We start from the raw sequence: 23,031 nt of genomic DNA, 5'->3' as shown, positions 1-23,031 counted from the left end.
TGAATGTGTACATATTCCATGGTATGCAGGTGGCGGTCAGAAGACAACATTCAGGAATCAATTCTCTCCTTCTATCATGTGGGTTCTGGGTATGGAACTCAAGGTGTCAGGCTGGGCCTCAATATCCTGCCCTGCCCCCACATACATTTTTTTGTTAAATGTTATTGGCATTGTTCTTACTGGATACTTAGTTACACAGAGAGATTGTTGTCAAACATCTCTTGAGATTCAATAGTGGCAACATTGGTTTTTTTTTGGTTTCTTTTTTTTCCAGACAGGGTTTCTCTGTGTAGCCCTGGCTGTCCTGGAACTCACTTTGTAGACCAGGCTGGCCTCGAACTCAGAAATCCGCCTGCCTCTGCCTCCTGAGTGCTGGGATTAAAGGCGTGCACCACCACACCTGGCTTGGTTTCTTTTTTGGTTTTTCAAGACAGGGTTTCTCTGTGTATCTCTCTCTGGCTGTCTTGGAACGCACTTTGTAGACCAGGCTGGCCTCAATCCACCTGCCTCTGCCTCCCAAGTGCTGGGATTAAAGGAGTGCCACCACCGCCCGGTGGCAACATTGTTTTATAGGTAGGTACACACGTATAAACATACATGTCAATAAAACAGTGTTACTTTAGTAATTGTGTGGGTATGTGTCCATTTACATGAGCGTGTGTTGATACTTAAGAGTCCCCTGGGTTTTTAAATACATACAGAAATAATGTCATTTGGCATTTGGGGTTTGCTTAATCAGGACACAGAAGGGAAATCGAAAGAGCCACACACAGGTAGGGACTGAACTCTGGTGTGGACTAAGAGGCTCATGGGGGTGAATTATTCTATTCTGCCTACTCTCGTGTATGTTCTTCATTTTTTTATGACAAAAAGTGCAAGGGGATCTAAGGATGATGCTCAGTTGGTAGAGAGCTTGGCCAGCTCTGCATCCTCAGCATGGCATAAAACTAGCATCGTGGGGCTGGAGAGATGGCTCAGCAGTTAAGAGCACTTGCTCCCTGCATTTGGGCCCTGCAAAAGAGGCCCTGCATTTGGGATTAGTGAGACTTAGTCCTCAGGACTGGGGTGGCCTCTGGTGGCAAACAGCTGGGGGAAGCTCAGGGGTGTAGGGTTGCTGGGCAGGAGGCTCCAGGCTCACAGCTGCCACAGCAGAAACTGTGCCAGGCACTTTGGGCTCCAGGATGGCTCACACTTGATCCTAGGACAAAGACTAGCTTCAGTGGAGGGTCCTGGCTCAGGATCCATGGGAGAGCAATGAATGAATGGCCTTCCAGCTTGAATGAGCAGAGCAGAGGTGCTGGTCACGTGTTCTAGAAACACCGAGTGACCAAGAGGCAGATTTCCCTTGGGTGCTATGATCAGGGGACCCTGAGGATGGAGCGCATGGAGACCACCCTCCAGGTTCCCTGGGTCTTTGCTGGAGTCATAGGACACTTACCTGGGCTTCAGAAATGGCAATTCTTCCCCTGTTCTTCCTGGGTGACTTCAGTCAGGTGTCTTGACCTCCATTAGCCTCCATTTCTGATACGGGAGCACACTGTGTAACACAGCTATGGGAGTGAATGAGAGGAGACTTGTTAGCTCTAACCCATGGGGGTTCTCCAACCCGGGCCACTAGAGAAATATCAACATCATTAAGACAAAAGCATCCAAAGAGGTGTTGGGGACCACAGGACCCCTTCCTGCATATCCTCACAGTCTGTGGGGTTTTTTGTTTTGTTTGTTTGCTTACTTTTTTTTTTTTCCAGACAGGGTTTCTCTGTGTAGCCCCAGCTGTCTTAAAAGTTACTCTGGAGCTGGGCGTGGTGGCGCATGCCTTTAATCCCAGCATTTGGGAGGCAGAGGCAGGTGAATTTCTGAGTTCGAGGCCAGCCTGGTCTACAAAGTGAGTTCCAGGACAGCCAGGGCTATACAGAGAAATCCTGTCTTGAAAAAACAAAAAACAAAAAAAAAGTTACTCTGTAGACCAAGTGGGCATCAAACTCAGAGATCTGCCTGCCTCAGAGATCTGCCTGCCTCTGCCTCCCGAGTGCAGGGACTAAAGGTGTGTGCCACCACCAGTCTAGCTTGTGATTTTTTTTTTAACATTTTTTTTTTAAGGGGAGGAGTACAAGAGATACAATGTGTGTGGGTTGGAGCCCAGAGGCAACCTGAAAGAGTCTGCTTTTGGGTGGAGAGTTGGTTCAGAGGTTAAGAGAACTTAGAAAGGACCTAGGTTCCGTTCCCACAACTCCCTCTTCTGACCATTGTGGGCGCCAGGCATGAATGTGGCCAGATTCACACAAGCCAAACACTCATACACATAAAAAATAAAAGTAAATAAAAAGAAAGAAAAAGTCTATTTTTTTTTCTTCCACCATGTGGGGCTCCAGGGTTAGACTCAAGCTGCCAGACTTGACTACAGGTACTCTTACCCCTGAACCATCTCAAAGCCCACCCTGTCCGACCCCATGTCTTACGTAGCCGAGGCTGGTCTTACACTCATTGCGTTGTCAAGGAAGAACTTGGACTCTACAACTCCTCACTTCACCTCTCAAGTGGGTGCCATGGGCATGCACCATGATACCCAGTTCTACAGTGCTGAGGATAAAGCCCTGGGCTGGGCTTCCCGCATGCTGGGCAAGCATTCTCTATCAGCTGAGCTACATCCCCAGCCCTGTGGTCCATTTTAATTTAAAAGCTGTTTCCTTTAGCAGTGCACAGCGCTAGACACAAGGAAGATGCTGAGAATGGTACTAAGTAAAACATCCCTGAGCCCCCCCCCTTCCCCCCATGCAGAGAATTGGATATCCAGGAAGCTGCTCATTCCAGGATCCGGCTCCAGAAATGTCCTATGACCACTCTTGCCCCTGCCTTCTCTAACAGGGCTGGGTAGAAGGATCTGAGAGGTAAAGGTCAGATGCCAAGAGGGCCGGGCAGAACTTCACAGGCTCCTCCCACAGCAAGGAGTGCTGGCCTCTCTTCCAAACTACTGGGACCACTTCCTCTTTTTTCACTCTGAAGATAGGAACTGCCCCAGGGCAGTCAAAAGAGATGGGCAGATTCCAGGCTGTGGTAGACCTGCTTCACCCGCTGGCCAGGGAGTGCTGAGGGCACCAGCTGATTGCCTCCCTCCCTGCTTCTGTGGTAACTGAGGACCACCTTGCAGGCTAGCAGGATGGAGCAAGCCTGTGAGAAGCAGGACTCAGTGTGCAACCTGGTGGCTGTGTTTGAGAACAACAGGTACAGATGGTGGGGGAGGGGTCGAGCCCTTCTATCTGATCTGGTGGGCAGCACCTGAGTCCCTCCATCCTGGGTGCCTGGCAGTACAGGCAACCACTGCTCTTGTGGTAGTAAGCTGGACAGGGTGAGCAAGCCGTGTGCATTGGGAGATCTCCAATCCATGCACACACACATCCCACTCACACCAGGACACAAATGGGAACAAGAGGGCTGGACACAGATGGAATGTGGCTGACTGGGACAAAGCAGAGCCATGCCTACCAGGCCTCTCTCCTAAGTTCCTTTCCATACCTCAGGGCTTACTCTGATGGCCCTAGGGTGTGACTTGTTCGGTTCCCATCATAGGGAGAACAGAAGAGGGGACACAGGAACTAGCTTCTTTGAGTTTTGGGGCTGTGCTGACACTTGTATCTGAAGGGAAAAGACAAAGCCAGGGGTGGGAGGGGTCGTGAGTGTGAGACATGAAGCCACTTTGCAGGCCTGTGGCTTGGGAGTGTCTTTGGTACTGTCCTCTGGAAGCAGATAGAGGTTGGCCTCAGGAGGCTTAGGGGGAAGCTGTGGGGACCTGAGAGAGGAGGGGAGGAGGGTCAGGTGGAGGGAGGGGCTGAGCCCTGGTTTGTTGTAGAGGGTTCCAGAACCTGGGTACACCACAGTGAGTCCCCATGCCTTCAGCAGCTAGATGCTGGGTAAAGCAGCACTCTTACATGAAGAGAAGGAGTCTGCCACCAGAGTCCCCAGCCCTCGGGAGCCACAAAAACAAAGCTTAGTGCCTAGGGTTCTGTGGAGGATGCAGGGGTAGATTTCTACTTGTGATACAAAGTTCCGTCCTTCTGAGACACCAGGCCACAGGCTTTAGATGCCCTGGGAAGGCCTCCACGCTGTGTTGTGGGCCTGCAGGCCATGCACAGGAGGTGCCTGGGGCCTCCACGTGGAAGCCCACATTCACCCCTGCAGAAGTTTCAATTCCTGGGTGAGCAGCCTGACTCTGCCTCTCCAGCAGCTTGGCTGAGTGCATCCTGTTCAGCACCTGGGACAGCTCATTCCCACCACCCTCTTGGCCCACCACACTCAGAGTGCTGGAGGGGGCATAGGCTCATGTAGGTGCCAGCCCTTGGGCTACTGAGTGGTGTCTGGCTGCACCTTGCAGGTAGAGTAGCCATACAGAGGAGTGGGTCACTAGAAGCGTGGTCAGGAGTGTGAGAGTCAGGCTCTGAGCGAGGGGACCATGCAGGCTTCTCTCTGTGGAGCCCTTGGCGCCTAGCTGATCTGAAACTGAGGGCTAGAGAGGAAACAGGCACAGGCCTGAGTGCTTAGAAATGCAGAAGCTGAAACCAAATGTACAGGAGAAAAACCTGAGACTCAGCACCCTCTCACCCAACCCCCTCTTCCTGGCTGCAGGCCCTGAGGCCAAGGAACTCCATTTTCTATGTCTGGAATGGGCCCCCACGTTCCTTCAGCCTACAGCAGGCCCCATGACCAGGGCAATCGCCTCAGCTCTCTGGGTCTCTCTGTCCTTGACATCAGAGGAAAGACAGCTTAGCATGGAGGTTTGGATGTCAGCTGCCCCTACCTGCCCCACTTTCAGGTTCCCATCCTTTCTGCCTCAGTCTCCACATCTGCAGCATGGACACAGGGACATTCTTTCTCATCGGGTTTGGAGGCTCGGTACCTGTCTGGCCTCCGTTTCCCTGTCTGTCTTTCTCGAGGGGATGCCTACCCAGCGCTGTCACCCTGGCTATTTCCCTGCACATGCCTGGCTCTGGCAGTGTGGGTTTCTCTAGCCTACAGGACTGGTAAACACAGCATAGTAAAACTGCCCTGTGAGGGCTGAACCTGGGGAACAGGGGCCCTGCTCTGCAGGATGGCTTTGTCCCCTGGTAATTGTGTGAAGGCCATAGGCATCCCTGAAAAGGCCCAGCTTCAGCATCTGAGTCCCTGCTCTGAATTACTCTATGACACCCACCTTCCCTTGATGTATCAGGAGAGATACAGAGATGAAAGCAAGGGGGAAGAACAGAGGTGGGGTGATCCTGAGGGAGCCCCTGAAAGAACTGTGTGCCAAAGGAGGGGTTCTCTCTAGATGTGTTTGCATTTGAAACAGGGAAGTATGTAGTTCCCCAGAGAATAAAATAGGCCATAATGACTCATTTAGGGACTGATGGAGTTCCCTCCCAGAGGACACTCAGAAGGATGCTGGTGGCACCTGGGACATGGCTCTGTTGGTAGAGGGCTTGCTTATCGTGCACAAAACCCTGGCCCCCACCCCTACTACACCATGTAAGCCAGACATAGGTTCATGCATGTGATCCTAGCACCAGAAGTCCAAGGTCATCTTCCACTATAAAGGGGTCAAGGCTAGCCTGTGGTACTTGAGTCTCTGGCTCAAAAAAAAGGGAGAAGGAAGGAGGCTGAGGAAGATTCATAAGCTTTGACAGGTTCCTACACTGTGCCAGGCACTTGGGAACCCATGAACACCAGTGGCTCACACAGGTTACCCTGAGGAGACCCTCAAGTGTGGTCTGTTCTCAGCAGGACTCCGGGAGCAGCACCTGGATCCCATAGCCTTGAGGACCAGCCCCATAGCCCTGAACACCAGCTGTCCCTGTCCCCAGAGCCTTGGGAGGCACCCCCTGTCAAGGAGGCCTTGAAGTCTGAATTCCGGCCAGTGAGCAGGAGATATCTGAGTTCCCTCAAGAACAAGCTATCGAGTGGGGCTTGGAGGAAATCCTGCCAGCCTGGGGTCAGCCCGGGGCCAGAGACACAGGTGAGGGACTCTGACCGGGGAATGGGTAGAAGGACCTCTTGACCTTCCATCTCTCTTCCTCTTTCTCTCTCCTCTCCCTTTTCTTCCTCCTATTCAAGGCAGGATCCTACAGTGTAGCCCAGATGGGCCTTAAACTCTCTACTTCTGTATCCCCAGAGCTGGGGTCACAGGGTCGCTCTAACTCTCCTTAAAAGGTCACCAACCACATTGATTTGTGGCCCCATTTTTTAAGATTTTTTAAAAATTTATTTTATGTATGTGAGTACACTGTAGCTGTACAGATGGTTGTGAGCCTTCATGTGGTTGTTGGGAATTGAATTTTTAGGACCTCTGCTCGCTCCGGTCAACCCTGCTCGCTCCGGGTTGACCATGCTTGCTCAGTCCCTGCTCATTCTGGCCCGAAGATTTATTTATTATTATACATAAGTACACTGTAGCTGTCTTCAGACACACCAGAAGAGGGCATCAGATCTCATTACAGATGGTTGTAAGCCACCATGTGGTTCCTGGGATTTGAACTCAGGACCTTCGGAAGAGTAGTCAGTGCTCTTACCCCCTGAGCCATCTCACCAGCCTATCCTTATGATCTCATGTAACCCTGATGCTCCCCCAAGCTCCGAGGAGCCAGAGGATGGCTCAGCTGGGATGCTAGACCCTTGTCTATGTGTCTTCCCCTTTGTGTGTGTGGCCTTCTAGAGGAGGCTCCCCGCCAGGCAGCCAGGTGTCTTTCACAGTAGCCCCTTGACTCTCTGTTCCCATGAAAGCCCAGATGGAGACCGTTTAACCTGAAGACTCAGCCCTGGAGCAGGGCATGTCTCTAGGCTGTACTATGAAAGCTGGTCCAGTGCCAGACCTGGTATACCAGGAAGACGGGAATGCCAGAGGGTTTGCTCATTAGACAGAACAACGTTGTCTTCTGATGAGTGGCAAGCCAAGTTGTCCACCCTTCTCTTCTACCCCTGTAGGAACCTGAGGAGAAGAGGGTCGTGCGGGAGCTTCTGGAGACGGAGCAGGCCTATGTGGCTCGCCTGCACCTGCTTGACCAGGCCAGTGGGGACCCCTCAACACCTATCATATCACAAGTACCGACACCAGCCCAGGACTTGGCATTAGCTCAACCCACTGACATCGTTGGATGGCTTTGGGGCAGTATCAGAACTGAGCCCTTTAGCACCTCATGCATTGTCTTCAGTCCTGGCCAGCCTCATACATGGCAGCCTTGTTTAATTGCCCTCACTAGATGCCCTTTACTTCAGCCAAGGAACACCCAAGGCCTAGGAAGACACAGATGGGGCTGTTCCCCATTCCCTTGGCCAAGCCCTAGGGAGTCCTGGCTTGTTTCCCATCTGTAAGGTGGCCTGAATCCAGTCTTCCCTGGCCATCTCTCTCAGCTGTGTGGCAAGGATGCAGGCCTAACTGCTGGGGTTGGGCTGTCCCCCTGGGGCTGCAGGGCTGGCTAGCGGGTGGTGACTTCCTCTTTGAGTAGGGCGTGAGCAGGTGCCGGTTTCCTGTGCAGGTGTTCTTCCAGGAGCTGCTGAGGGAGGCAGGCCACAGCAAGGCCTTCCCTGAGGACGTGGTGAAGCTCATTTTCTCCAACATCTCCTCCATCTATCGTTTCCACGCCCAGTTCTTCCTTCCCGAGCTGCAGCGGCGCGTGGATGACTGGTGAGGTCCCAAGTCACGGACCCAGGGTGAGGGTGCCTGGGAGGCCTGTGTGCTTGAGTTTAATTCTGACCGTGGCTGTCTCCTCACACAGCTGAGGAAGATGGGGCCATCCTAAGCCCTGTGACTTAAGAGGTCAGGGGAGTCATGGTACTGACTGGGTCCCTGGCCTTGATCTTGGCATCTGTTAAGAGGCTGGTTTCCTAGCCAGCGGTGTGATGTCCACATCACTGTTACATGAGAAGCCCTGATCCCAGCACCCACATGTTGGCTCCCAACCAGTGTAGCTCCAATAGCCTTTTGTGGCCTCGGTAGACACCAGGCATGCACATGAGCACATACATACATACATATGTGCAGGCAAAACATTGATACACAAATAAATCTAAAGAGAGACGGGATGGAGGGCTGGGGAGACAACTCAATCAGTAAAGTGCTGTTGAACAAGCCCACAGACCCGGCTTTAATTGCTGGGACTCACAGTGAAAGAGGAGAACCAGCTCCCAAAACTGTCCTCTGACCTCTACGTGTATGCTATACTACAAGCATCCCCAACACACACACACATACACACACACACACACACACACACACACAGGAGTGTACACACACATGCACACTCATACATAATGGTAATAAATAAAATAAACTTTAAAACTGAGAGATAGAGTGAGGTGGAGACCAGTCTGGTCTACATAGACCTGGAACAGTCTGTCAGGGTTACAAACAGGCCTGTTTCAAACATAAAGAAGCAAGGTGGGGGGTGGAGAGATGGCTTAGTGGTTAAGAGCACTGACTACCCTTCCAAAGGTCCTGAGTTCAATTCCCAGCAACCACATGGTGGCTCACAACCATCTGAAATGAGATCTGACGCCCTCTTCTGGTGCGCCTGAAGACAGCTACAGTGTATTTAGATACAATAATAAATAAACCTTTAAGAAGAAGAAGAAGAAGAAGAAGAAGAAGAAGAAGAAGAAGAAGAAGAAGAAGAAGAAGAAGAAGAAGAAGAAGAAGAAGAAGAAGAAGCAGGGGGGCCAGGGGCACCGGCCTGTAAGATCACCCAACACCATACCCATCTTTTCTGAGGAGAAAACCAAGACTCAAAGAAGCTTCCACAAGGACACATGGGTACAATAATGAGAGCGAAAACAGGCAGCCGTCCTGGGCAGAACTTTCGTGCAACCCATACCATCAGCTACACACAATGCCTTCTGCAGTCTGGCCAGCCAGGCCTTCATAGGCCTCACAGGGAGGCTAGCTAGCCAGGGACCAGGGACTCAGAGTCTAAAGAGGAGGCAGATTCTCAGGGCACTGCTCTCTTACATCTGCCCCAAGGGTACTGGAAGGGCTGTTGGGAGCTGGGGAGCACGGAGGGTGTGGCTCAGAAGCTGAGACGGGAGGTGGCTAGGCTGACTGCATCCCATCCCCACTTAGGACAGCCACACCCCGCATTGGGGATGTGATCCAGAAGCTGGCCCCGTTTCTGAAAATGTACAGCGAGTACGTGAAGAACTTCGAGCGGGCCGCGGAACTGCTGGCCACGTGGATGGACAAGTCTCAGCCCTTCCAGGAGGTGGTCACCCGCATCCAGGTGAGGGGCATGGGGGAGGAGCCTGCACGGCCACCTGGGAACCTGCCTCATTCCCCCCCAAGCGGTTTGGACATCCTCAAGCCTGGCACCCCATTTTCTCTGCGCTCACGCTTCCGCCCCTTGCTCCCTGCTCCCCAAGTGCAGCGAGGCCTCGGGCAGCCTGACCCTGCAGCACCACATGTTGGAGCCTGTGCAAAGAATCCCACGGTATGAACTGCTGCTCAAGGAATATGTGCAGAAGCTGCCAGCCCAGGCCCCAGACCTCGAAGATGCCCAGAGTGAGGACACCCTGGGGCCCAGGGAGCCGGGGAGGGTTGACCTGAGGACCTACTAAAATGGTTCTGATGACCTGATTGAAGATTGATTGATTGATGATGATGATCAATCGTTGGCCCTTTATCCATGGTATCCACACCACAGCCACAGATGAGACAGGAGAGCAAAGCCCAGAAAGGTTAAGTGATTTGCTCATGGTCACACAGTCCAGAGAAAAGCAGAGCTGGGATTTGAACCTACACCTGTAGAGCATACCCTCTGGATCTGGCTCTGCTCTGGGAATAAAGAGAATCGCTGAAGTCATAAATCTAATCACACAGTTTCCCAGTGGCCTCAGTGTCCCTATCCTGGGTGGCTTCCACCTTCTAGACACTCACTATGCTGGACTGCACAGGCAGGGATGTGCCCAGTGGGAGTTATAGCAGGTCCCCCCGCCCCCAGGTCCTATTGTGGAGCCTGAGCCCCAGACTGCAGGTCTCCAGGAATGACTGGGGCTCTGCTCTCTTTCTAGGAGCACTGGACATGATCTTCTCAGCTGCACAACACTCCAATGCAGCCATTGCAGAGATGGTGAGCGTCCTGTCCTGAGAATGGGCCTGGGGCATTCCCGGACACACTCTGTCTCTTGGTCCTTGTATCCACTGATCCTGCCCAGGGTACCTGCCCCACCCATCTACCTCCTGGCCTTTGGCTCCCTCATCCCATCCCCTTAGGCACATTATCAAGAAGCTGGGCCCCTGCCCAGCCTAGGCTGAAGGTGTGCCCCATCTCCAGGAGCGACTGCAGGGCCTGTGGGATGTGTACCAGCGCCTGGGCCTGGAGGATGACATCGTGGACCCCTCCAACACCCTGCTCCGAGAGGGCCCTGTTCTCAAGATCTCTTTCCGCCGCAGCGACCCAATGGAGCGCTACCTGGTTTTGGTAGGGGCTGCTAGGTGGTGGAGTGGCCAGCTTTGTGTGCCCCGGGGAAACAGAAATCAGAGTCGGGGCTCAGGTTGGCGTTAAAGCCTGTGCTGTCTGTGTGTACTCTAAAAGACAGCGAAGCAGGAGGGAATTAAGTTAGCTGCCCAGAAGATCTGCTGGGCTGACCCTGGGAAAGCAGAATCTTCTGAAATCAGGCTATTGTGATTATAAAAAGATAGAGAGATAAGAATATGTTCTATGGGGGTATGGAGAGGTGTCGAGGAAGGTGGTGCCTCGGCGGGTCCATGCCAAGGCATCCCTTCCCACTGAGGGACCAGCCAGACAACTGTATAGTATAGAATAGAGTTTATTCAGGGCTTGGGCAGGGGAGTTAAGAGAGTAATAGAGGCAGAGAAAGGAAGAGAGAGGGAGAGTAGAAAAGTAGAGGCCGGCCATGGCCATGGGGTGGGGGTGGGGGTGGGGAAGGATAGGGAAGGGAAGAGCCCAAGGGGGCAAGAGAGAAGCAAGAGGGAAGCTCGAGTAAGAGTATAGTGGGCCAGGCCTGCCTGGCTGTTGCCAGGTAACTGTGGGGCGGAGCATACCTGGATGTTGCCAGGTAACTGTGGGGAGGAGCATACCTGGATGTTGCCAGGTAACTGTGGGGAGGAGCATACCTGGATGTTGCCAGGTAACTGTGGGGGTGGAATTTAGCTACAGAGTTGCTATCTTGAGGTGTAGTCCTCCTGTCAGCCCATAGGCTCCTCCGACTGCTTTGTTCCCCCACTGCTCACAGCAGAGGGACCTTTAGAGCCCCTTCAGTGCAGTGTGTGGGGGTGGGGTGGGGGGTGGGGGGAGTGTGCTAGACAGTCACATCCTCACCCCCAACCCAGATCACCAGCCTAGAATGTAACCAGAAGCGTGGGGGAGGGGTGGTGGGTAGGTCACAGGAAGGACCCAGAGCGGCTGCCCATACCACCTCATGTCCTTCCAGTTCAACAACATGCTTCTGTATTGTGTACCCCGAGTCCTCCAAGTGGGTGCCCAGTTCCAGGTGCGGACCCGCATCGATGTGGCCGGCATGAAGGTGAGCTGTCCCGCAAGGGGGCCTCAGGGTGGGTGACAGCAGTGGGCAGAGCAGGTCCTTGTAAGGACTATATGGCTTCCTTGGGGGACTGGGTGCGGTTCACTCCTCTGACAGCATCACAGTATTTCCTTTGCTGTCTGCACCACTGTGATAATGTGTGGCCAGTGTTCTGAGCAGGTCCAGGTGGGCCTAGCAGCCGGGGGTGGGGGTGAGCGGGTGGGAGAGGGGGAGTTGAGGAGTTGAGAGCCCAGTGTGCTCTTCCGTGAAGGGCTCCTCTACAATGTTGCTGGGGATAGACCCACTGCCTGAGATGGTTAGCAAACACTCTGTCCAGCGAGCCCTTAACCCATCCCTGGGGTTCTGCATTTCTAGACGACCCAAAGGGACGCTGTCTGATACTCCTGCCCACATGCTCATATGTGAACAGGACTGGAGAGCAAGGTTGGCCCAGCCCCTGGCAGGATGTATCTTCAGCTAGAGTGGAGCTCAAATGAGTGGGTCCAGCCCTGCGGTCTCCCACATCCCTATGATGTCGGGTGTTGTCATCCCTGGATTAAGCATCTTTTTGCTTTTCTTTTTCTTTTTTTTTGATTTATTTATTTATTATATGTAAGTACACTGTAGTTGTCTTCAGACATTCCATAGAAGAGGGAGTCAGATCTTGTTACGGATGGTTGTGAGCCACCATGTGGTTGCTGGGATTTGAACTCCGGACCTTTGGAAGAGCAGTCGGGTGCTCTTACCCACTGAGCCATCTCACCAGCCCCATCTTTTTGCTTTTCAAGGACAGTTGTAGGGCTGTGGATGCCACTCAGTTGCTAATGTGCTTGCCTAGCTTGCATGCACTCCTGGATTCCATCGTCAGCCCTGCACAAACTGGGTGGGAGTGGGGCACATCTGTAATCAATCCCAGCCCTGAGAACCCTGGAAGCCAGGTGGCATGCCCTGGCAAGAATACCCAAGCCAGAGGCAAAAGCTCAGAGGGACGATGGCTGAAGCCCAGGATCTAACCCCAGTCTGCACCCCGTGAAGATCTCCAGAGTGGGAACACCATCTGAGGGTTCATAGTGTCTCACATGAGTTAGCTGGAGTCTTTCACGTGTGCAGCCCCTACCTGAGGCTTCTAGCCTCCATCCTGAGATGGCCAGAGAGTCCCAGAGGCCAGAGAGTAGGCAGGTGTGTCTGAGAGGGGCCCTTATGAGCAAGTCTGAGGGAGGAGGTAGAGAGAGGCCCTTAGTGAGCAAGTCTGAGGGAGGAGGGTGACCTGGTTAGGGGTGAGAAGAAGACATTGGAGGAACAGACTCAGCCCATAGCAGAGATCAGCCAACCAAGGCTGGATGTGACAGTGCACGAGTTTAATTTCCGTACTTAGGAGGCAGAGGCAGGCAGACCTCTGTGAGCTTGAATCTAGACTGGTCTACACACTGAGTTTCAGGCTAGACTGGTCTATATAGCAAGTTACAGGCTAGCCAGGGCCACAGAGTGCAACTCTGTCACAGGAGGAGGATGAGGATGAAAGACACAAGATACAGAACCCAAAGGAGATTCACAGCCTGCAATCCCAGCACTTAAGAGGCTGAGGCAGGAGGATTACTGCAAATTCAGGACAGTCTGGATTGTAGTGAATTCCGAGCTGGCCTGGAATACACAGAGAGACCATCTCAAAAACAACACACCCACACACACCCACACACACCCACACACACACACACACACACCATACATACATACAAACTCAAACAAAAACAAAACAAAAGACAAAATAAACCAGGGTTTGTTATGTAGCTCCTTTGGTAAAAGGTTTGCTTAGCATTCACTGAGCCTGGATCAGATCCCCAGTACCCAGTAGCCCAGGTGTGGTGGCACCCATCTGTAATCTCAGCCCTTGGCAAGTGGTGGCAGGAGGGTCAGGAGTTCCAGACCATCCTTGGCTACATAGTGAGGTTAACGCTAGCTGCGACCATGTGAGAAGGCCACTAATTCCCTGTGTGCCTGCTCTTGGCTGCCACCATTTGGCAAGTCTGTCTCACTTGATAGCAGCCCCATAGCACCCTCTGCTGGACATTGCTGGACATGGTGAGTGAAGAGCTGTCTACAACAAATGGAAACCACTTTTTGAGTCAGGCTTGAGGGACAGAGGGGCTTGAACCACCTTAGCTGTTATACCGACCTATGGCCTATGTATGACCTGGTCTGAGTTGGTCCTTGTGTTTCCCAGCCTAAAAAGAAGGAGACGTTACAGAGGCGTGCCATCCAGGAACCTCACATAGAACCCAACAGGTTGTACCCTGCACAAGGATGCCTTATCCCAGAGGTGCCATCAGTAGCCAACTGTGGTATGTCATAGATTGCAGATTTGCAGTGAAAACTGGCCAGCAGGTGGCAGTCAAACATCTCATTCTGACAAGATCTGGAGATGTGCCAGCTGGCCACAGATATCAGATCAGGAGAGCCTTCTGAAGCAGACAGGGGGTCCTTTGTTGATGAGCCCAAAGAACTGTGTGGGATAGAAAGACCCTGAACTGAGCCAGACCTCCAGAGTGTGGTTGAGCCAGCCCAGCGGGAAGCCAAAACCTGGAGGCTCAGGGGTAAAGAGATGGCTCAGTAATTAAGAGCACTGACTACTCTTCCAGAGGTCCTGAGCTCAATTCCCAGCAATCACATGGTGGCTCACAACCATCTGTAATTGGCATCTGATGCTGTCTTCTGCTGTGTCTGAAGGCAGTGACAGCGTACCCACATATATGAAATAAATATGGCCGGAGCGAGCGGGAGCAGGACCAGAAAAAATAAGAAGAGAGAGAGAGAGAGAGAGAGAGAGAGAGAGAGAGAGAGAGAGAGAGAGAGAGAAGGAAGGAAGGAAGGAAGGAAGGAAGGAAGGAAGGAAGGAAGGAAGGAAAGAAAGAAAGAAAGAAAGAAAGAAAGAAAGAAAGAAAGAAAGAAAGAAAGAAAGAAAGAAAGAACACACAAACCTGGAGGCTCCAATCCCAGGACATCTTGACTCAGACCCTGAACTCCCTGGACTTCCCCTCTCCTCTCATAGCTTTCCAACCCTTCCTGCCTGGACTCCTGCAAGCTTTAGGCCTCCACTTGCCTTTCCCGATCCTTCCTCTGACAGGAATGGTAACAGTTCATCCAGGTCTCCCACGCTGCCCCCTCAGCGCCCATCCCTCTATTCTCAGGGCATCTGTCCTTTGCAGCAGGTCCCACAGACCTGAGCTGCAAAGTGGTGGCTCTGCTCCACGTCACCCAGGCTCTGCCTATCATTCTGTGGGTGCTGTGGCTGCATGCATCATCCACCATTCACAGGCTCTCCCCATCTAGCAGGATACAGGGTCCAGACCACACCCAGCCCTCCCTGATGTGAGTCTGTACATACATCACAGTCTCCGGCCTCAGTCCTTTTATTTTTTTAAGGCTCATTTATTTATATGAGTACACTGCAGCTGTCTTCAGACACACCAGAAGAGGGCATCAGATCTCATTAGAGATGGTTGTGAGCTACCATGTGGTTGCTGGGAATTAAACTCAGGACCTCTGGAAGAGCAGTCAGTGCTCTTAACCACTGAGCCATCTCTCCAGCCCCCAGCCTCACTCTTTTTTTTCCCCCCGAGACAGGGTTTCTCTGTGTAGCCCTGGCTGTCCTGGAACTCACTCTGTAGCCAGGCTGGCCTCGAACTAAGAAATCCGCCTGCCTCTGCCTCCCAAGTGTTGGGATTAAAGACGTGCGCCACCACTGTCCGGCGTCCAACCTCACTCTTGATGGCAGAAACCCAATGCTAGGTGCCTCATTTTGCCCCTTAAAAGCTGTGTGACCTCAGGCAGGTCTCAAGCCTGTTCTCAGCTTCCAGATCCAGCGCCGTGAAACTAAGGATGAGACCCACTCCCCAGGACTCCTGTGAGAATGACTTTTCATTATGGAAATATTTAAGCTACGAAAATAACCCCAAAAGTTTTCATAGACTCAAGTTATGTTGAGGTCCAGCTTCTATTTCTGGTGACTGTTCAGAACCGTCCCTCCACTCCACAACGGGTCAGTGTCGGTGCTGCTGACATAGTTACAAAACCTTCAGTCCCATTTGTGCAGAACTGGCTGGGGAAGGGCTGCTCCTGCCCTCTGTGCTGGGGTGTGGGTCTGATGGCTCCTTCCTCCACTGGCAGGTGCGGGAGCTGACCGATGCTGAGTTCCCACACTCCTTCCTGGTGTCCGGAAAGCAGCGCACACTGGAGCTGCAGGCCCGGTAGGTGCTGGGACTGGGGGACACCAGCAGATGAACCAACCGGTTGGTACCGTCCTCAGCATTGGGTTCACTTTCCTTCCGAGCAGGTCCCGAGATGAAATGGTTTCCTGGATGCAGGTATGGACACTCCAGGGGAGTCTGAGCCTAGACTACTTGAGAAGAAGGAGAGAGAGAGAGAGAGAGCGCTTCAATATCTATGTGTGTGTCTGGTTGCTTCAACTTTCTGTAGAGTTTGAAGCCAGCCCTGACTTCTGACTTCAAATCCTGCTATGCCCACTGGAGCTACTCACTCTCTCTCTCTCTCTCTCTCTCTCTCTCTCTCTCTCTCTCTTCCTATCTTTCTTTCTTCCTTTCTTTCTTTCTTTCTTTCTTTCTTTCTTTCTTTCTTTCTTTCAAAGATTTATTTATTTTATGTATGAGTACACTGGTGCTATATTCAGACACACCAGAAGAGGGTATCAGATCCCATTACAGATGGTTGTGAGTCACCATGTGGTTGCTGTGAATTGAACTCAGGACCTCTGGAAGAGCAGTCAGTGCTCTTAACTGCTGAGCCATCTCTCCAGCCTGCAACTCTTTGTCTTTAGGACTTGATTTGGCATGTATAACCGGAGCTGACAGCTTCCCTTCATGTAGAGCCTGGGCCTACTCCAGGCCACATTTAGCCAATGTATTGGGTGTGGCTAAGATGCCTTGGGCACCGCCCCTCACCACCCCAACCCCCACCTCCATACAGGCCTGCCAGGCAGCCATTGACCAGGTTGAGAAGCGGAGTGAGACCTTCAAGGCTGCTGTCCAGGGACCTCAGGGGGACACGCAGGAGCCCAAGGTAATAGGACCGTCTGCACCCAAGACTGCGTTTCAGGAACAAAGAGTGTCCCCCAACCAGGACTGACATTACCTGAAGGACCTAAGTAAGCCCTTCCACCCAACAGAACCCTCAGATCACCCAGGGCCAGAGTTCCCTAGTTAGCGGTATGTGTCTTGTGTTGGATCAGAAGTTCAAGGCTACTCTCTAATATTTAGTGAGTTCAAAGCAAACCATGGCCACATGAGACCCTAACTCAAAAAGAACCTTCAAAAGTAGAAATAAAAAAAAATGCCTTTAGCTAGGCATGGCATCAGGCCTATTATCCCAGCTCTGTGAGTTGGAGGCCAGCCTGGTCTACATAGTGAGTTCTAGGCCAGCTTGGTCTACATGTTGAGTTCCAGGTCAGCCTTAGCTACATAGTGAGACAGTTTCAAAAACAAACAAAGCAAAAATTCCTGCCATTGGAGCCTTGAGAAGAGCTGCGTGAAGACCAGGAAGGACCCCTGAGTAGCCCAGGCTTGACCAGTGGATCTGAACAGACCAGAGAGGCAGGGAGAGTTGAAGGTGGGCTTTCAGATCTCAGCTCTGAACTTGGCTTTCTGGGTGATGCTCCCGAGTTGTGTGACACCCCCCCCACACACACACCAGGCCTGTTTCCTTACCTCTACAATAGGAATATTAGCCAGTAAGCGACCTCAAGTGGAGGCTGCGGGGCCTCCAAGGGGTACAGGATGCCTTGAAGCGGCCACCCAGCCAGCTGTTCCCCTCCTTTAGCCGCAGGTAGAGGAGCTGGGTCTCCGAGCGCCTCAGTGGGTCCGGGACAAGATGGTGACCATGTGCATGCGCTGCCAGGAGCCCTTCAATGCCCTGACTCGTCGGCGCCACCACTGCCGGGCTTGCGGCTATGTGAGTACAGATGTAGACATGCAGAGACTGGGGGACCCAGGGCCTGCCTCTGCTCAGGACCTTCCTACCTCCACCACCAGGCTCAAGCTGCATCCCCATCCTGGCCGGCTCTCCGGCCTGGGTGTGTCCACCGTCCCTGCACTTCCCACCTGTGATGCAGTGTGAAGCTTCCTGCTTCAGGGATGGGGAGGTGGGTCTGGGGAAGGGAACTGGCCTGCTGAAGCCTCCTTCAGTGACCTGTCCATTCACCTGCCCAGAGCTGAGAGGTTCTCTATCCCTGGATGAGCATCCACCCACCACCTGCAATTTGCCAGTCCCACTACCTGGTATGCGCCTGGTATTAGTTAGCAGTGGCTAACTCTCTCTCTCTTCTCCTTTTATGTGTTGCAAACTCCAGATTCTTGGGCAGGCCTCTCTTTCCCCATATGAGTCCTTAAGTATAATCTTGTGAGATGGGAGCAGAAGGGCCATGAGTTTATGCCAGCTTGAGCTACATAGCAAGATCCTAGTATTCAAAGTCTTTAAGTACAATAATAAGCCATCTAGATGGCTCAGGGATGATAGCGTTTGATGCCAAACCTGATGACTCATACAGTGGAAGGAAAACTGAGTCCTGTAAGGTTATCCCAACTTCCACACCTACACCATGATACGTGTGTGTGTGTGTGTGTGCGTGCATGTATGTGTGTGTGTGTGTGTGAAAAACTGATTCCTGTAAGGCTATCCCAACTTCCACACCTACACCATGGTTCGTGTGTGTGTGTGTGTGTGTGTGCTCTCTTGTGCATGCTCTCAAACACCAAAAGCTTAAAAAAACAACCAGGTATGGTGGTGCACGCCTTTAATCCCTGCACTCGGGAGGCAGAGGCAGGCAGATTTCTGAGTTTGAGGCCAGTCTGGTCCACAGAGTGAGTTCCAAGACAGCCAGGGCTATACAGAGAAATCCTGTCTCAAAAAAAAAACCAAACAACAACAAAAAACAACAACAGCTCCAACCAAATGTACTGGTGCGTGCGTGCAATCTCAGCACATGGAAGGAGGAGGTAGGATCAGAAGCTCCAAGTCAGCCTGGGCTACACAGTGAGTTCTGAGTCAGCCTGGGCTACACAGTGAGTTCTGGGTCACCCTGGACTACATTGTGTAGCCTGGAACATAGTTACATGAAACCCTGCCTCAGAAAAACAAATAAGGTTGATGAAAAGAAAAAAAGTATTTAGTCATTAGATGAAACAAAGTTCTCAATAAAGACAGGAGAGATGGCTCCATACTTAAGAGGTACTTGGTGCTCTTGCAAAAGACTCCAGGTCCAGTGATACCCCCTTCTGGCCTCCACCGTCACCCACATGCACGTGGTGCACACTCACACAGAAGACATAGTAGGAATTGAGAAGTGTTTAAATTCCTCAATAAAAGCATAATATACTCCCAAGGCCCACAAGCGGGCCTCGGTGTCCTCGTCCGGACTCCTGGGTGTCTCAGGCCCGTGCATGCCCTCTTTGGGGAGCCAGTGAATCACCCTTTCGTTTCGTGCTCAGCTGCCAGTTTCTGCTTCTCTTTCTGCCTCAGGCACCCTGTGAAGGCGGGGTACACGGTGACTCCCCGAGAGTGGCCACACCCAGCATGCCCAGGGCACCCCGGTCTTCCTCAGAGGCACACTCCTGCTACCCAGAGTTTCTGCCCACACCTCCCCACCCATCCTTACCTAGTATGGCACCTTTAGTGGGGAGCTTGGGGGTTGGATTCCCCAGAATACCTCTGGGTTCTTCCTGCCTCTCTCTTTCATAGCAGGTGACAAACTTATTGTTTTGCTTTGTTTTATTTATTTATTTATTTATTTATTTATTTATTTATTTATTTTTGAGACAGGCTGGCCTTGACACCCCGCACTGCTCTCCCCTTCCCTCCCCTCTCCCCACTTTGTGCATAGTAAACACTCTACCATCTGAGCTCCATCCCCAGCTGTAAACCCTAGGACTTTAAAGGCACTGTTTGGGAGTACCGGGGCTGTCAGTTAGCTGTGGAGCCTGACCAGCCACTTTCTCCTCTGAGTCACCCTGCCCTTGCTGTTGCTTTAGAGTGGGGAACAGAGCCCTGCCCTTCCTGGGGCCAGTGGGGTTCTGGTAGCTATAGCTTGTTCTGCCTAGCCCTCCAGGACCCAGCCCCATGTAAGAGGCTCATGGAGGGAAGGAAATTGGGTAGGTGGGGCCATGCAGTGGGGCTGGGTCTTGAACCCTGGTCTTCTGCTTGGGCTCCTGTGGCCAGCCAAGCTTTCTTAACCCTGCTGCCCCCATCCTCAGGTAGTGTGTGCCAAGTGCTCTGACTACCGTGCGGAGCTGAAATATGACAGCAACAGGCCCAACCGAGTCTGCCTGACCTGCTACACATTTCTCACTGGAAACGTACTCCCTCAAGGCAAGGAGGACAAGAAGCGGGGCATCTTGGAGGTGAGGGCTGGAAGCATCCACCCGGCCCACAATTCCCTTTGCATAAGACTCTGTCCTGGGTTCTGAGAAACAAGCCACCAGGACTACTGTCCCCTTAACTTTTTTGTTTTGTTTTGTTTTTTGATTTGTTTTTAGAGACAGGGTTTCCCTGTGTGGCCCTGGCTATCCTGGAACTCACTCTGTGGACCAGGCTGGCCTCGAATTTAGAAATCCACCTGCCTTTGCCTCCCAAGTGTTGGGATTAAAGGCATGCGCCACCACTGCCCGGCATCCCCCCAACTTTCTACCCATAGACAGCCCCTCTCCTCCGATCCAAACACACCAGACCTGACAACAGCCAGGAGCTATGGACTGCAGGCTATTATTACTCAATTTCCCCAACTCCTCTGTGTCCCCATCCAGTAACAGCATGGCCTGTCTGTTCTAGTTCACGCTCTTAGGGCCCACCCCACAGTTCTGCAAGGCAAAGACTGGAATGTGCCCACTGATAGGAAAACCAGCCCAGAGAGGTGATCTTCTTAACATCATATGGCTCTTCTTAGTCTCCTCTGTGATCAGTGTACCAGCTTTAAGCCCTCCCAGAACCACTTCCCATCCCATGAGCATGAGCTATGGCTACCAGCTGTGGTCATCTTTGGGTTACACAGTCTCCCCCTTGAAGGCTAAAGTGTCATCCCACAGTCCCTTGGGAAAAAAGAGGGAAGCTGGCCTATTTCAACTTAGACTCAACCCCACGAGCAAGTTGGCTTCTCACGGACATTGGCTCCCTCTCTACCCCATGTGTCCCCTCCGACCAGCCCCACAACTGGGCAAAGAACTGCTTCTGGAGTCTCATGCCTGCCAAGCCCAGCTCTGTCTCTTGACTAGCTCAGGAGGACAGCCCTGGCTCTGGCGCCTGCTGACGTGAGCACACACCTCATCGATCCTACAGTTCTGCCTGCCGTTGGCCAGCATGAGCCAGGACCGCATGTTTCTGAGCCTCTGAAACAAATGACCTGTAGCATTATGCAGAGATGTAGTGATTGTGTCAGGAGTGATGGCGTATGCCCACACGCAGAATCCCGGGGTGTGGGGAAGGTGATCAGGAGTTCAAGGCCATCCACTGCTATATACCAAATTTTAGGTCAGCCTGGGCTACATGAGCCTCTGTCTAAAAAAAAAAAAAATAGTGAAGCCCCATGGCTCATGCCACCTTGTGGGCACTCTGTCACCTGACCGTCCTTTCTGCTTTCAGAAAGAGGCCTCAGCAGCACCCGACCAGAGTCTGGTGTGCAGCTTCCTGCAGCTCATAGGGGACAAGTGCAGCAGGAGCCTTCCCCGGAGCTGGTGTGTGATCCCCCGGGATGACCCCCTTGTGCTGTATGTCTATGCAGCCCCCCAGGTATGCCATGTCTGTTCCAGCTAGACTCCACATCCTCACAGGGGGACGGGAGAGAGGGCTTGGGGTATTATTTACCCTGCAGGGAAGACGGGGAAACTGAGGCCCTCTGAGGACATGGTTTTCTCAAGTTATAGGTTACTGAGTTTCAGAGCTGGGCTCAGACTACAGGAAGACTCATTCTTTCTTCTTCTTCCTCTTCCTTCCCCTCCTCTCTCTTCCTCCTCTTCCTCTCTCCTTCCCCCCTCCCCCTCCTCCTTTTTTCCATCTTCCAACAGGCCCCCTCCATCAGGGGGCTTCTGGCTCAAGCAGGCATATGTGTCTGTCAGGAGCAGCAGGACTGAATTGGGGGACGGGGACCTTAACTCATGGCTTTCTTCTCCTCCAGGACACAAAGGCTCACACCTCCATCCCCCTACTGGGCTATCAGGTGATTTCCGGGCCCCAGGGGGACCCTCGGGTTTTCCAGCTGCAACAATCAGGCCAGCAGTACACCTTCAAGGCCGAGTCTGTGGAGCTGCAGGGCCGCTGGGTGAGAGCTATCAAGCGTGCGGCCAGTGGCCAGACCCCTGAGGGACCTGACGAAGAAGATGTGTCTGACTGACTGAACCACAGCCAGCTGCTCATTGAGAGTCCATGACAGCCTCCCCAGGCCTACCCCATGGTTCTGTCACTTCACCCCAAGCTGGGTTACCCCTGACCCACCTGATGTCTATACTGAGACAATTCATCCTGACTCTGCATCCAGCAGACACAGGCCCTTTTCTTCAGGAAGATACCACTAAGTGTCCCAGCTGGCTGGAGGGGGGGAGGGGGGCGGGATATCCCTGGATCATGAAATATTCATTGCTAAAACAATGTTGTAGCTTAATGGGTGGCATGCCCATCTAACATGGATGAAGCCTTGGGTTCAGTCCTCAGCAAAACATAAACTGGGCATGGTAATACATGCAACAGTTGGGTAGGTAGAGGAAGGAGGACCAAAAGGCTGAGGTCACCCTGGCTATAGAGTGAGTTACAGTCCAGCCTGGGCTACACAAGAACCTGAGTGCACAAAAAAAGTCAAAATAAAAGATGACAAGTACCAATAACCCGGACTGTTGTCACCCTAGTGAGGGCCTGAGCCTGGGTGTGAGTCACCTAGGAAACTTTGGAAGGGTTGAGGGGAAAAACAGACACCAACTAACTTTGAAATTAAACAATGTCTGAGTCTCTTAGCAAGGCTTTTTATTTGATTGGTCTGAGAAGGGGGAGGCAAGAGAACTTCAGGGGCCTCCATGGGAGGGCCCTAAGCACTGGGCTTCATGGCCAGAGAGGAAACTGAGAGCCACTCAGGGCACCTGCCAAAGCCAGGGGAACCATGGTCATAGGACCAAGATCCCATGAAGCCACAGTGTGCGTGCCCATGTGTGCTTATGGTGTGTGTGTATAGTATGTGTGTGTATGTGGTGTGTGTGCTTGTGTGGTGTATGTGTGAGTGTGGTGTGCATGCATGTGTATGTGTGTGTGGTGTCTCTGTGTTTGTGTGTACGTGTGTGTTTTGAGTCAGGGTCTCAGTTTATAGCCTTGTAGCCCTGGCTGGCCTGAAACTAGCTATGTAGCTCAGGCTGGTCTTACAGAGAACCCCCTGCTTGTATCTCCTGAGTGCTGGGATTAAAGGTACACAAGTCCACACCAGGATGCTCTGGGTGTTTTATTACCATGAGCGAATTCCACTGCTTTCCAGATGAGGACATCTGCTCAGAGAGC

The 23,031-nt window shown here is 52.4% G+C and overlaps 1 protein-coding gene across 2 annotated transcripts; it reads left to right on the top strand.

Moving 5' to 3' along the window:
* The first annotated feature begins 3,006 nt into the window (after window positions 1-3,006).
* Window positions 3,007-22,476, top strand: Fgd2 (FYVE, RhoGEF and PH domain containing 2). Of its 2 annotated transcripts, none has more exons than XM_021149210.3 (16): window positions 3,007-3,222; window positions 5,752-5,986; window positions 6,952-7,032; window positions 7,503-7,651; window positions 9,083-9,239; window positions 9,379-9,517; window positions 10,027-10,085; window positions 10,290-10,436; window positions 11,410-11,502; window positions 15,664-15,743; window positions 15,830-15,860; window positions 16,480-16,572; window positions 17,329-17,460; window positions 19,758-19,904; window positions 21,139-21,285; window positions 21,671-22,476. In XM_021149210.3, exons 1-16 carry the CDS (start codon window positions 3,158-3,160, stop codon window positions 21,884-21,886), a joined length of 1,971 nt encoding a protein of 656 aa, XP_021004869.1. In that variant the 5' UTR covers window positions 3,007-3,157; the 3' UTR covers window positions 21,887-22,476. The 2 variants fall into 2 exon arrangements, with proteins under 2 accessions (XP_021004869.1, XP_021004870.1); XM_021149211.3 differs by having other exon boundaries at window positions 3,014-3,222; window positions 5,755-5,986.
* The last annotated feature ends 555 nt before the right edge of the window (window positions 22,477-23,031 follow it).

This window comes from Mus caroli, unplaced genomic scaffold (assembly GCF_978045245.1).
Source record: "Mus caroli unplaced genomic scaffold, Mus_caroli_1 scaffold_18, whole genome shotgun sequence".
In the NCBI taxonomy this organism is placed as follows: domain Eukaryota; kingdom Metazoa; phylum Chordata; class Mammalia; order Rodentia; family Muridae; genus Mus; species Mus caroli.
Note: the sequence above shows the minus strand (reverse complement) of the source record. Positions and strands in the feature narration are given on the sequence as shown.

Bases quoted from the DNA above. Each gene is read 5' to 3' on its own strand.
- Fgd2 (XM_021149210.3), top strand. From the start codon at position 3,158: ATGGAGCAAGCCTGTGAGAAGCAGGACTCAGTGTGCAACCTGGTGGCT. The intron at 9,518-10,026 runs GTGAGGACACCC...CTCTCTTTCTAG, and splicing joins AGACCTCGAAGATGCCCAGA to GAGCACTGGACATGATCTTC. The intron at 15,861-16,479 runs GTATGGACACTC...ACCTCCATACAG, and splicing joins AAATGGTTTCCTGGATGCAG to GCCTGCCAGGCAGCCATTGA.